This window comes from Hevea brasiliensis, chromosome 17 (assembly GCF_030052815.1).
Source record: "Hevea brasiliensis isolate MT/VB/25A 57/8 chromosome 17, ASM3005281v1, whole genome shotgun sequence".
NCBI classification, from domain to species: domain Eukaryota; kingdom Viridiplantae; phylum Streptophyta; class Magnoliopsida; order Malpighiales; family Euphorbiaceae; genus Hevea; species Hevea brasiliensis.
In genome coordinates, this window is record NC_079509.1 from 3911995 (window position 1) to 3927481 (window position 15487).

The window sequence follows — 15487 nt, forward strand, 5'->3', positions numbered from 1 at the left end:
AATTTAATTGAGATCGGAAAATCTCTTGTGTCCCCTCCCACTGTGCGCACAATAGTAGTTGCTCCTTCATACATATCTTTCAATACTTGTATATAACTAATAGATACCATTTTTTGTTCTAACACACTCCATAGGATATCTCTTGGAACACTATCATAAGCCTTCTCCAAATCAATAAAAACCATTTGTAGATCTTTCTTCACATCTCTATATTTCTCTATCAAGCTTCTAATGAGAAAGATCGCTTCCATAGTTGAACGACCGGGCATGAAGCCAAATTGATTGAGAGAGATAGAAGTATCATGATGTAGTCGATATTCCACAACTCTCTCTCACAACTTCATAATATGGCTCATGAATTTAATTCCCCTATAGTTCGAGCAACTCTGTATGTCTCCCTTATTTTTAAAAATAGGTACTAAAATACTCCTCCTCCATTCATCAGGCATTTTTTTTGAGTTTAGAATCTTATTAAATAATTTAGTTAATCATGCCACTCCCATATCTCCCAAACACTTCCACACTTCAATTGGTATTCCATCGGGTTCACAGGCTTTACCCACTTTCATTCTCTTAAGTGCTTTTTTTACTTCTAAAGATCTAATCCTTCTAGTATAATTCACATTCTTTTCTATCATTCTATAGTCTATATTCACGCTATTACCATTTTGACTATTATTAAAGAGACTATTAAAATAATTTCTCTATCTTTTTTTAATGTCCTCATCTTTTACCAACACTTTTCCTTCTTTATCCTCAATGCACCTAACTTGATTGAGATCTTGACATTTTCTTTCTCTCCTCTTTGCTAATCTATAAATATCTTTCTCCCTTTCTTTAGTTCCAAGTTTCTCATATAACTTTTCAAATGCCTGTGCTCTTACTTGACTAACCGCCTTTTTTGCCTCTTTCTTTGCTATCTTGTACTGTTCATATGCCTCATTATTATCACATTTAGGTAATTTCTTATACCATTCCCTTTTTCTCTTCACTGCCTTTTGTACTTTCTCATTCCACCACCATCTCTTTTTTGAGAGTTGTCCATGTCCTTTAGACTCTCCAAGTACTTTTCTAGCTACTTCTCTAATCTTTGATGCCATCTGTACCTATATATTATTGGCCTCTATATTCAGCTTCCATGCTTCGGACTCGAGAAGCTCATTTTTGAACTTCACTTACTTTACTCCTTTGAACTCCCACCACTTTGTTCTAGCTACACTATTTCTTCTGACCTTACTTGAATTGTTCCTAAATTTGACATTCAAGACCACTAACCGATGTTTACTTGTTAAAACCTATCCTGGAATGACCTTACAATCTTTGCATAGAGCTCTATTTGTCTTCCTGGTTAAGAGGAAGTTGATTTGGCTTCTATGTTGCCCATTTTTGAAAGTCACTAAATGTGACTCTCTTTTTATAAAATAGGTATTTGCTAGTATTAGATCGTATGCCATAGCAAAATCCAGAATGTTTTTTCCCTCCTCATTTCGACTATCAAAACCAAAACCTTCATGAACATTCTCATAGCCTTGCCTATCACTTCCTATATGTCCATTCAAATCTCCACCAATGAAAATATTCTCTTCATTCGGTATGCTTTGCATTAAATCATCCATATCTTCCCAAAACATTTGTTTACTCTCACTATATAGTCCTATTTGTAGGGCATAAGCACTAATTACATTTATTGTTTTTCCTTCTAGTACTAGCTTTACTAATATAATTCTATCTCCTACTCTTTTCACAGCTATTACAGCGTCTTTCAATGTCCTGTCTATGATTATGCTCACTTCGTTCTTATCTCTCTCCTTTCCGGTAAACCACAGTTTATATCCTGAATTACTCACTTCTTTGTTTTTCTCTCCTACCCATTTAGTCTCTTGAATGCAAGCAATATTCACCCTTCTCTTTCCAAGATATCCACAAGTTCCATTAATTTTCTTGTAAGTGATCCAACATTCCAAATACCAACCCTGATCCTTCTCCTATTCTGTTCCTTCCTAATGGGTCTCCTTTTATGATATTTTCTATTATTTTCTATGTTTATCTTGTATTCTGTTCCACTATCTGTTCTACTATCTATCCTATGGACTAACTTCTTTACCCACACTCGTCCATGATGTGGAAACCTTTGCTCACTTAACACCACACCAGGGGCCGGCATGGTGCTTTGCTTTCAGTGAACGCACTACACCCTTGCATATTTCTCACTACACCCGGGCTCCGATGTAGCGTGTCATTAGTAGAGGACGCCCCAACGTTTATATCATTTGAATCCATATCATAAGGTGTGAAGAAATTTTTACGCTGGTTGTCACCTACCACAACCCTCCTCCTTTATCCGAGTTTGGGACCGGCTAAGCACAAACTACTTAGGCGGAGTTATATACTTGCTCTAATAATAGAAAGAAATAACATATTATATAATATATAGTTTGTTCAATAATATGTTATATTAATTAATAAAATTTAATTAAACAATATTAAAATCCTCTTTAAAACTGTGATCACCTCATCCTCTTCATTCATTTGCAGAGGAAGTCAAAATAAACAGTGAGTGTGTATAATGCGAATTCCATCAACTGAATTCTTCATTCCTATCCATCCATGAGTGAGAATGTTTGAAAGCAAGAATTGCATCCTTCTTTACTTTTGGTTCACTGGGATTGGGATTGTTCCTCCTTTATTATGCCTAGAGATATAAACATACATTAATTTTATCTTACAATTTAATATTATTATTTTCAAGGCTAATATCAACAATGAAAAAGTTTCCTAGTAGTTGGTTTAAGTTGAATGTGGATGAAGAGGAATGGTGTTGCTTCTGGTGGTGGTATGATGAGGAATGATTATGGAGAGTGGGTTGCTGGATTTGGAGCTACTTTTGGTAGACTCTCAATTGAGCAAGCAGAGGCAAAAGCGTTGGTTGAAGGTTTGAGACTAAGTTGGGACTTGGGACTGAGAAGGGTGGTGGCTGAGTGTGATAATCAGAGTGTGGTTAATTCTATTATTTCTGCTCATAAAGTAGAGAGTTCTTTTCAGCCCTGGAGTCAAGCAATTAAGCAGCTTATTAATTTGGATTGGGAAGTGCAGCTAAAATTTGTTTACAGGGAAGCTAATCAGGCTGCTGATTGTTTAGCCCGAATTGCTGAGAACTTCCCAGTTGGGTGTTGTTAGGCTTGATACGCCTCCTCCAGAGCTGTTTCCTTGGCTAGCGCATGATGTCATTGGTGTGGCTTACTCTAGAGTTTGCCTAGAGTAGCTGTAGGTTTCCCTCCTTTGTCACCCAAAAAAAAAGTTAATTAAAAAGTTAGGCCAAGTGCTTGGCTTTATTTTTGCCACAACGCAGAAGTTAATTAGGAGTATGATTCTTTCACGTTATTAGGTGATAAGGATTGAATAGCGAGGAAATTTCTTTAGTGAACTTTGTTGCAAGTCAAATGGTAGGAAGAAGCTGGATTTTACACTATTGAATTTAAGTTTTTCTCTGTTTCGTGAAAAATAATTATTACATATGAAAAATAATTTCATTATTTAATTATAATGTTAAACTAATAGTATGTTTATATATATATATATATATAAATTGTGAAAGTTTAAAAAATAATTTTATTTTTAAATTTTTTTTTTTTAAATTACATAATTTTTTTTTAGAAAAATATTTTTTATTAATATTTTTTTAGTATTCATATGTTAAAAAATATGTTAAAAAAATATTTTTTACGAAATAAATAGAGTCTAAATTATAAATTTTTAATTATAAATTAATCTTTAATATTTAAGATTAATTTTTTTATTAGTTTATGTACATTAAAATTAAATTTCTTTCTGGAATGATTTTAAAGGCACTCCTACATGTTAACTTAACATATTCAAAATGTTTAAACAATTTTAAAATACTTTAAAGAAGTTGAATTCTAATTAATTAAAAAGTAAAATTCTCATTCATATTAATTAAATTAATTTTATTGAGTTAAATTGCAAATTGTGATTATAATTTTAAAAATAATTTTAGCACTATCAAGTTTTTTTATTTATAATAAATTTTTTAATCAATTTATATAAATTCAAATTAAATATTTTATAAATTTTAAATAATTTTACTGTGTTTCTTAGCATAAATCAACACTGGTTAATATATATATATATATATAATCAATTGATGTAAAATTTGAGACACTCTCTTCATGTGTAGGATTCACATTTAAAATATAAAATTTATAAAATTAAATTTTTATGAGTAATCAATTATCAATATTAGATTGACTCTAACATGATATTAATAAAATGAATCAGATTTAAGTGTGCCGTTACAAAAAAAATTATTTAAATTATATATATGATTTTTTTTTTTCGAATATTCATGAGACTTAACAGAGCGAACGGAAGTATATTAAGGCTGACATAGCTACGTGTTAACCCTGCAATACCATTCATCTCATCTCTAGCAATAATACTACATAATTGAAAATGTGATCTGAGTGGCTCATGCACTTAACCGTCCTAACAAAATGGATAAAGACGTGCACCCGCTAATCTATAATTAGATTAGTGAGGATAATTTGGAAAAGTTCAAAAGAACAATGTTATCTTCTTGTTGGTCACAGGATCACCAACTTTTGATTGCTGTATCCAAATATCAAATGGGTTTTTGATTTTGACCTTCACCTAAAGAGTGAGGGGACTCCTCTAATAAATTATAGATAATAATTATCCAATAAAATGATTATTGAGTTGTCATTTTATATTAAATATTAATATGAAATAATTATTTTATTGTATAATTTCTTTATTTTCTATGGTTAATCTCAAACATTAGAATAATTTGTTGAATAAGAGAATGTCACCTTATATATAATAAAAATAAAATAAAATTATATAAGAAATTTAAAACGTTATGTACTGCACTTACAATTTGATTTCAACCAAAATAAAAATCACTATAGGTGAGCCCATCAGCAAATTCAGCATACAGAATTTTGGGGTGAGGAATTATTTATTATTATTATTGTTATGGACTGTGGATTGCTGGCAACGATTTTCTATACCCACTGGTCTGCAAAATCTTCAGAGCCACTCATTGAACCATAACTGGAGCTATTGGGTCCATCTTTGTAACTGGCAAGTTGGTATCCTTTTCCCATGTGTTCACAACTATTCTCAAACCATGCTAACAAAACTGAGGAATGAAATAACTGAAAGATAAATATACAGGTGACACATCGGGCTGACAGGTCTCTGAAAGGTCTGCCAACAGTTTAGGTTGTTTGGGTCCATTGAAATCACTTGTCCGTGAGAGCTAAAGCCCAAGTCCATTTAATTGTAAGAATGAAATGAGATTAGAAGTTGGGCCTTAGCTGTTAGGCAAAGTCCACTTATTTATGGATTTTATATGCCAAATCAGTTGTAGTTGCTTCATTAGAATCAGTCCCTTCGACCATCTAAATAACCAAATCAGTTGCTTGCTCTGGTTATTTCCCCATTGACGATGAAACTATGCCGCGGTCATTTTGATATGTGCGTATTTTCCAATAGACCCAAAAAGATTATTTCCTCCTTTCATGATGGAATCGATTTTCTATTAGTAATCACCTAGATGGATTTGAATTATCAGAGCAATTGACTACCTCCTGCTGTAATGTTATCGACACAGCACTTAATCCTCCCCTTCTAGTTATCTTCTGCTGCAATGGTTTCAAATTTGGAAGGGCCAGTTCTCCTCGAAATAGTCCATCAATCCCCCTTCTTCTGCTTGGTGAGTGTTTTAATTTCTCCTAATTATGAGCATCCATCCAATAAAAGCTGAATTTTATAATAATGAACTTTCACGTTCCTTTACCATATGTTACCCACAATGACGATGAACTGATATATCATCCTCCATTCAAGAGACAAAATTAACTGAAAAATGGAAAAAAACAATCCTCATTCAACAACAAGGGCATCCAAATTAGCAGCCCAAGAACTAATACAAGAAATATCTCTATCGGAAACTTCAAATCACTGAAAAAAAAAATCAAAACATAAAACATCACTAACCAACTGTACACAGCTCCCTCTCCCCTTCACACAGCCAACAATTAGCTTGCAAAATTTAACGTAAAGCAAATAACAGCAAGCAACCAATGTTTATCCTCCAAAAAGGGAGAAAAACCCACGTTTCTTGGGCTCCTCCTCCACCATAACAGCCTTCATAGTATCCTGCTCAACAAGTCTCCAAGCAGCCTGCTCGAACGCCAACCCTGCCAGTGTAGGGGGCTTATTCAACACAAGTGGGTATCCCCTATTGGTGCTCCTAATCACTTCTGAATCCTCTGGAATCACCCCCAACAACGCCAACCCCAACATCTCCTGCACATCCAGCACTGACATCATGTCCTCGCCTTTAATCATATCAGTCCTCACTCTATTCACAACCATCTTTATATCCCTAATCCCATCGCACTCCAACAGCCCCGTTACTCTATCCGCGTCTCGCAGGCTCGTAATGTCGGGTGTTGAGACGAGCACTGCCTCATTCGCTGGAGTTATGGCCGTAATGAACCCTGCATCGATCCCCGCCGGACAATCTATAATTATAAAATCTGGGCAGCCTTCTGGCCTGGTTTTTAGTGCCTCCACCAGCCAAACCAGTGCCTTGCCACCGAATCCCAATGGCAGCTTCGAGCGAGGTTTCGAGATGCACAGAAGCTCGAAATTGGACCACCGTTTGTCACGCACTAGGGCTTGGTCCAGGCGGCAATCGCCGTTCATAACCTCAACGAGGGTATAATTCACGCGATTTTCAAGGCCCAGGAGAAGGTCAAGATTTCGTAGACCAACATCGGCGTCGATCGCTACGACGGAGAAGCCGAGACGAGCCAATGAGAGGCCGACATTCGCGGTGGTGGTTGTCTTGCCGACGCCACCTTTGCCGGAGGTGATTACTACAACGCGTGGGGTCTCTCCAGCCAATTCGGGCTTCCTATTCCATTGGAGGACGGATTTAATAGCGGAATGGGAATGGGATTTTGAGGATTTTAGGGTTTGGGTTTTGGGAGTGAAGAGTTTAAATGGGGTTAAGGAGCGGAAGAATGAGGAATTCAGGTTGGTAGGAAGGGGTTTAAGAGATATCATTGTTAAGTAAAGGGTTTAGAGACGAAGGAAGACGAAGATCGTTTGATTGGATCAGATCATCGGACGGAGGATGGAAGACAGCATAGAAAGATTCTCACTAGCCAGCAGTCACTCTCTCAGTGACATGAGTTGGGCTTTTATGTTCTAACATTGAGAGCCCAAAGCCCAAATAATTTGGGCCTAAGCCCAAGAATAGTTGGTTAAGCAATATTATTCATATCGTTTGAGAATTGACTTTTAAGTTGATAGCGAAGCCAATTTGGCCTCTACTACTACAATGTCAGATCTGGAATCTTGACCCTTCAACTAATTGCTCCCCAAAGGAAACCTAATCTGACGGGTGACATTACCTTTTCTTCTTTAAACGGGACCCACTTGACTTATCTGATCCATCACAAAAGGCTGCCAGGTGGCAGTAATTCCATACATGAAAACACTGATTTCCACATTTGCCCTCCCTGCGGCTATCACATCAATGTCCGCCAAACTGCCATCAACACTTGTCTACTTCTTATTCGTCAGAGGCCCCTCCGCGTCCCTCGCTCTCTGCTTCGCCCATCTCATGTGATACAGTTATTTTATATCTCTTACTTTCTCTAGATCCAAACACCCCTGTAATGTATTGTGACCTGCCCCTCTTTCTCTCTCTCTGTGTCTCGCTCTGTGTGATTTTCGCGTCTGCGGGGAAAGCTTAAGGCACTCCTAATCCCTCTACCATTGAAACAAGGTTTGATTCATTCGTACTTTTTTTTTAATTGTTATTATTATTATTATTATTATCATTATTGGATTACTCTATAACTCTGATTCTAGGGAAATGAAATTTTGCGTGTTTTAGCTTAATTAATATTTGGATCTGATGTTCACGTGTATCCTTACATGGCTGTAATTTAATGTTTTCGTGTTTTTCTAGGCCAATAGGTCAGAAATAATGGGTTTTGTTTTAGATTTGATCTGATTGAAGTTATTGGAACAAGTTGTGGCGTAGATCTAGCTGCCTAATGATTTTGACATCCTCGATTTATTTTTCGCTGAAAATTGATGGAAGTAAAAATTGGAAAGGATTTTGTCAGTTTTTAGGGAAAAACAAACCTAAATTACAAAAATTTGTATCCCAACACTTTTAATATTTGTTATGCTGACTGATTGTTGATTATTAATTGGGTTTATAGAGTTTATTTTTTGGGATCTAGAATCTTACCAAAAGGGTTAAAGGGCTTTATTTGGCATAAATCATTTAAAAAAAATGAATTCAATTGAATTTTCACACAATTATAATTGATTTCTATTTTTATTAAAATGATTTTTGTAAAGTTAAAAAAATTAAAAATTTTCATTCTAAACATGTGAATCGACCAAAAAGAAATAAATTGAATGGAATTTTACAAAATTCTAGTTTTCAAATAGGAGGATATTGTTCAATCATGGAATTACTTGTAGGAACAGATAACTTGTAGCAAGACTTGTAAGTAACACTATTATTGGATCATACTGATCTAAGATGTTTAAGCCTAGCAAGAATAATTTGCTTGGTTGAGGAGGATAAGAATTAGTCTCTATATGTTATAATCATTTTGTTGTTTAATAATTACTATTGAAGTTCTATATACCAATAATACCACTATCATATGAGGCTTTCCTTGATATATGAAAAATGTGATTTGCCTAGGTAGTAATTAGTTTCATGTTTATGTCCTTATTTTGTTATTGGTGATTGAATGTGCAAGTGGTTTCAGTTCAATCACATACTCTACTGTTACCTTTGTTTTTCACAGTCTTGAAGCTCTTCACTTCAACTGCTTTAGGCAAGATCATTTGAGCTATGACGTGTTTCTTCTTGCTTCTCTGCATAACTATTATTTTTTATCTATTGATTAGGGTATCTTTTGGTTAGTCATGTTGAGAAAGTAATTTGCTAATCAAGGTTTGTGGTTAATATTACTGAGTCCTTGTCAGTGACTGGAACTGAATTGAGATTTATAATATGTATGTAGGACACCATGTACTATCTTACTGTAATTTTGTGTTCATTCCATGCCTGTTACTTCTTTTCTGATGGTTTGTAATTTGCTTACATTTTATTGACTTTTGGAATTTTGGACTGCAGGAGGGAAGGCCATGTGAGCTGTTTGAACCGGAGTGTTTCATTTGTAGTTTTATCGGTGTGCGCCAAATGGGTAAATGCAAGGGTTGTGGCAAATTAGGAAGAATGGTGCCAAGGGATGAGTCTGTGAACGTGTACCATTTTTCTCTTTTGCTATCTCCTGTTGTTTCTGTCTGGGATTGTGTTGTCCGGAAGAGGAGGTATTCCTACAGACCTGAGTGGGTGTAGTTGTGAGGCTTCTGAGATATTATAAGTTTTTCTATACTGAAATAGTTAGTAATCATTAAGGTATTAAACAAAGGAAAAATAAGATAGAGAAGGAAACATAATTATAGGGAAATGTACACGTTTTAGAGGATTTCTCTTTAAGATAAAAAGTAGAGCAAAGAGGATAATATTTATAGGTTGGTAGTTTTCATGGATAGCATAGTGTGTAATAAAGTGCAACCTGTTGTGAGGAAAGTGAAGAAGAAGCAGGTGAAAGGAGAGTTAGATCGTCTCAAACAGGCTGAGAAGAAAAAGAGGCGTTTGGAGAAAGCCCTTGCTACGTCTGCAGCCATCATATCTGAACTAGAGAAGAAGAAACTGAAAAAGAAGGAAGAACAACAAAGGCTTGATGAAGAGGGTGCTGCAATTGCAGAGGCTGTTGCTCTGCATGTATTACTTGGTGAGGACTCTGATGATCCATGTAAAATTGTGCTAAACAAAGAAGAGGGTTTCAACCCTTGGGATTGTGCTAGTAGTATCAATCTCTTAATGGGTGAACAAAGAGCATGCATTCCGCATCAGGACCACTTGAGGCATTCACGTGAAAGTGTTGGGTGGATTTCCAATGCATGTGGAACTGGATGTGAGTGGAGTGAAATGGAAAACAGCAACTGGTCATTCTCGTATGGGTCTTTTGGAAGAGATCTTCATGCACCATACTTTGAGGAGGAAGGTTGGGGGACAACAGAACTCTCAGCTGATCTCATTGCAGCACAAGCTGTTTCATCACTCCAGATTGCTGAGGATGCACGTGTCGGCACAATTGTCTTCAATGGAATGCTAGGAGGATAGATGAAAAGCACTCTGTCGCCTCTAAAATTGAGTGACGATCTTAGTTCTAAATAATGGCTTTGTATATATTGGTTAAAGTCTCCTCCTTGTTTATCAGATCTGTATGTTGCAGCTTCTGCGTTAATCAAATGTTGCACTATCGTGCTTGCTGTTGTCCTTTAGTTCCAAAAGCTTGGTTGCGTGATGGAGTGTTCTTCATGAGTTCGAAAAATGTTAGGCGGATGCCTTGTTGTTTTCTTGTGGAATTAATTTTTTTGATCATTAAGTTGAGCATGCAAATAAACCATTGGCTTTAAAATTAGAGCAAGACATTGCTCTGGATTAGTGGAGAGAAGCAATCAAATGAACGAAGGAGAAGATGAATAAAAGAGTTTTTTATGTTTTCGTTTGAAAGGTGATATGATGCATTTAATGGAAGAGGGAAGAGACAAGTAATATCATATGGGATTTCTTCAAATAATGACAATTTAGATCTAAATGAGCTAAAAACTGAACATAAATAAGTAGACTAATTGACGAGATATCACATGTAGAAAACAAAGAATAACGATTGCCACAAGCTTCCAGGCTCCGTTTCATATCGGCAGGCCTTCTCAACGTACTTAGAATCCTTTAGGCACCAACAGGAAAAATTCAGTTGGAAAAGCAATGAAAATTTTACAAAGATACACAATCGACTGATAGCCTATGTTTCAACTGATACAACTGACAACGATGCTTTAACAAAATTCTTCATCATACATCATGTCGTGAATTCTGCTGCGCTGGTAGTTCTGATTCCCATTGTTGTGAATACCGCCGTGATGGTAAATCTGACACTTGGTCACGTTGTTGCCGAAGATGGACATCTTCATCCTGATTGTCTATTTCTGCGCTACTAGATGGCTTGGCACCAGAAGTAATAAGATTTTTAAGTTGCTTGAAATCTTGGGCTTCCTCTGTTTGAATTGCCTAGTGAATCAGGAGCAGGCCCGCCCATTACTAGAAACCACACCTACAGGGAAACGATATGCCACTTTGCTAGCTGATACAATCTCTGCCCTAGCTTGTCTCAACTGCAGCAAACCAGCCCAGAAGAGAAATGATAATCACACTGTACAATATCAAAAGCCTGATAAGGATTCAGTCATCATAGAAAATCAGGTTCTGTTATCACATGACATATTCTAATCTGATTAACAATCTACATTTCAGGCCAATATGAAATGGTACCCATAAGGTATGACAGATTAAATTTAAAAGCACACCAGCATTAAAAAAAAAAAAAAAAAAAAGAAATCACTGCACCCACTGTATGCAAACTCAACCAGGGAAGAATCATGTGAAGTTCAATTTGCATGTATAATTTCTGTGATTAACAGGAAGAAGAAGCATTTCATGTTTGATAATTGACAACCATCAGCTCCTTATACAAATGAAGCAAAACTTGAACTGGATTGAATGCTAGACAAATCGCATTTAGGAAACAGCTACTCACAAATGGCGTCTTCATATGTAAAAAGCAAATTGGACTTTTATGTTTCTAAAGGGTCACAGAGATCTAATATGAACAGCATTATTTGGTTGTTCCTCGTAAACATGAACAAAGTAAAGACGATCCTAGCCAAGAAAAAGAATAATTGCACAACATCTCACCCGTAATGCTTTATTTCCTGCTACTTCCAAGGCTGCAACACTAATGTTTGCAAAACGATTAACCCAACCTGTTAAAGGCACGATAAAAATATTCAATAATAAAAACGATGTTCTTCAACACCACGGGGGATTTATTGGCTCAGAAAAATAATGTAGAGTGAAGGGGGAAATCAAACGAAAAAAAATACAGCTTATTACCCATAATCAAACATTACTTCTAAATTTTTGTAAAATGGGTAATTTTACAACTATAAAAGTATGCGAAACATAAAGCAGGCTGGAGCAGCTCCATAAGCTATCAGCAATACAGCTGCCCAGAACCCAACCTAAGCATATGTACAGTGCAAATCTACAATCACATGCTAAATGTCTAGGTTAATTTATCCACAAGTTTAACAGGCCAAGCATTCAAGTTTACATAATGCGAATAAAGCTTACCTGGAAGTTTTGGCACACCAAGTCTTTCACAGAACTCATCACAGAAGTGATTGCAGTTCTTGGATAGCAAGTCATATGAATTCCAGGCCATTCTCTACTCAGTTCCCGCAATACTTGATTCACTTTAGAGATAGAAAAGTTAGTTTTTCCCAGTACAATGCTCTCACGATATGCATACATTGGGTTCTTTCCAGAAGGGCAACTAAAAACTCCAGTTCTATGTTTGCAAAACCCAAAAGCCACTCATCATTTCCATGAACCTGTTACATATAAGTCAAATTTATTGCGGGCTACATGCATTTCCATTCAGCATAGCTTTGTTGACATAAGAATATTGAAATAGCAAATTGAGGACAAGGAGGGAAATATTATGAATTTTCAAGAGAAACTAGAAGGATAATGTAATGCACCAGAGAGGCTCAATGTAAAAGTAATGTTAAGGCATGCAAGTTAAATAAAAAATGTGATGCGTCATATCAGCAAACAAGATGTCCATATGTTCAAATCAAACTAAAAGTTTCACACCATCTTAAAACACCGAAAGGTATGAACAACGTCCATGTCTTACCATCTTCACCAAAAAGGACAGCAGTAGCATACAAAAACAACCATAACGAGCATAAAACTAGAAGCCAACCATTGGAAACAATTTAGTTGGCCGATTCCAAGTTTTCTTATGCAAAATAAACGCCCTAGTTCTTGAAGATACCTCTATTTTACCTACTCGAAATTTAAGAAGGCTCATAATCCTCTAGTAAAAAACCATAGAAAACACACTAGCTCTCACAAAATTTCCACCTATGGGCCTGGGTATTGTTCCTCTTAATTGACAAAAATAAGGATTCGACACTAGAATTTAATGAATAAAGACTCGTAAGTAAACGAACCAAAACCTCAGATCTCAACTGCAGCGGAAGAACAATTCAATAATTGATACAATCAAATCAACACATAAAAACAATCATGTTCCCGCGTGTCAGTATCTAAACTAGTTTCTCACGAATCATATCAGTTAACTAAACACACACACAAAAAGAACAAAAAAAAAAAAAAAAAAACCTAGATTCCATCCACAATGAGTCAGTGACTGCATTGCATAGGCACATCAACAGGGCAACAAATCAATAGATATATACGTAACTACTTATGCGTATATATATATATATATATAGAGAGAGAGAGAGAGAGAGAGAGAGAGAAGGGGAAGAACCTGAACGGCGCTGTGGAAGATGCGACCAAGGCCAACACCGTCCTTGAAAATCTGGTTGATCTGCATAATGGTGTTATTGGTCTTCTCCGATCCACTATTCGTGACATCGTATATATGCAATATCACATCCGTCATCTTTATCAACAAAGCCCTAACCCTAACTTCAAACTTCTTCTCCTCTTTTTCTCTCTGTGTAACCTCCAATCCTCGCAGAAACTTGTCACTGGCTTTCCTCTTTCTGTCTTTCGCTTTTAAATCCCTCTACTCTGTTTGAAAGAGGGTGCAAGAGGGTATACAAAGGATCGGTAAGTGTGAATAAGCCTCCGTAAATCTCAATTTTATTTTTTTACCTCTCTTTATTTTTTTTCATTAATTTATTTATTTTTAAATATAATTTTTTTTTTATTTTAACTCTTTTTAACCTTTCTCTTATCCTTCCATTGATTATTCTTTCTCTCACACATCCAACAGAGCCTAAGAACAGAGCATTCCACTTTCCGTTTTCGTTATTACCGGACTTTAACTACAAACATGGTAACATGGTTCAGGGTTCGTAGATATTTTTTATTTCCTCTCGAGTTGGAGAGCACTTTTACTAATAAACCATTCACATAATAATAATAAAATAATTATAATTATAATCAATTAAAATTTAAAAATCCGTTAAAATGTGTTTTCGGATATTTTAGTGGAAAAAAAAAAAAGCCCCAGTGGACAACGGTTACTTTTACAACTGTCTGCCACTATAGTCACATAGTGTGTTGAGTTGGATAAGGGCGCCCCACTCACGCGCGCAATTATCATTGAGTACGATACGCCGGTCCACAGATTATTTTTACCCTCGCTTTTTGTTTGAAGTTTTATAACGGTTAAAACAGTTAAAAACGAAACAGTTCCTCCCGACTTACCTCAAATGAAAGAGGCGGAATCACGGAAACCGCAATCTATTATTATTATTATTATTATTATTATTATTATTATACACTAAAAGAAAGGTTATTTTTACTGTTTTTAAAAACAGTAAAATTATCAGTTTAATCTTTTTTATTACAGTCTTATTATTTTATTATTTTTTCTTTTCTTTTTATTTTTTTTAATTTCATGAATTGCATCAAGTTTGCTGTGAAATATGACGTATGTCAACGGGACAATAAGCAAATACTCTCTTAAAAAAGCTAAACACCATAGTCCAATCTTTTATATATATATATTAACGGAGCCAAAAAATTTATTTAAAAGGGTTCATTTTATATAATTACGTGAATATATATATATATATAAATTAAAATTATATTTTTTTTAAAAAATTGATAAAATTTTTTATTTTTTATATTAATAAAATTTATTATCAATTTTAAAAATTTTGAGCATTAACTATTTCTTTTAATTACCTCAATTTTGATATTAAAAAAAATTAAGAAATTATAAAAAATTTTACATAAAACTAAATATTCATATCTCTAAATTTTTTACCAACTCATTAAATTTTATTATTAAATAAAATTTATCAAACTTAATAGAATGTTATAATGATTAAACGAGAGAAATAGAAATGATGTACTAAAATTGATCTTTCGTTATTAATTTATTAAAAAATCTAAATATTAAATTAAAATTTCTAACTTTATTATTCTATAACATATTTAATATTATAACAGCTCTAAAAATTCACAACATTACAAATCCTCATTGATTTTTAGTATGGATTTTTTTAAAAAAAATTTAAGCTAAAACTTTAAGCACATCGTTTACCTAAAGAGAAATTGGTTAAATTTTTTTTCTATTGGATAAATTATTAAATTTATTAATAATTAGTGAAATTCACACTTTCATATTCAATTTTTAAGAATTGAAATAAATTATTCTTATGTTTTAAAAAAATATAAAATTTAATATTTTTATTACATTTTAATCCCTCACTTATA

The 15487-nt window shown here is 34.6% G+C and overlaps 2 protein-coding genes and 1 pseudogene across 2 annotated transcripts; 1 reads left to right on the top strand and 2 right to left on the bottom strand.

Moving 5' to 3' along the window:
- Positions 1–5897: 5897 nt before the first annotated feature.
- On the bottom strand, positions 5898–7238 carry LOC110658179 (septum site-determining protein minD homolog, chloroplastic). Its single transcript, XM_021815694.2, has one exon. The coding sequence runs from the start codon at positions 7114–7116 to the stop codon at positions 6130–6132; it is 987 nt and encodes a 328-aa protein (XP_021671386.2). The 5' UTR covers positions 7117–7238; the 3' UTR covers positions 5898–6129.
- Positions 7239–7631: 393 nt separating this feature from the next.
- LOC110658180 (uncharacterized) lies at positions 7632–10435 on the top strand. Its single transcript, XM_021815695.2, has 2 exons — positions 7632–7843; positions 9224–10435. Exon 2 carries the CDS (start codon positions 9638–9640, stop codon positions 10277–10279), a length of 642 nt encoding a protein of 213 aa, XP_021671387.2. The 5' UTR covers positions 7632–7843; positions 9224–9637; the 3' UTR covers positions 10280–10435.
- A 270-nt stretch (positions 10436–10705) lies between these two features.
- LOC110658128 (uncharacterized) lies at positions 10706–13850 on the bottom strand (annotated as a pseudogene).
- Positions 13851–15487: the final 1637 nt, after the last annotated feature.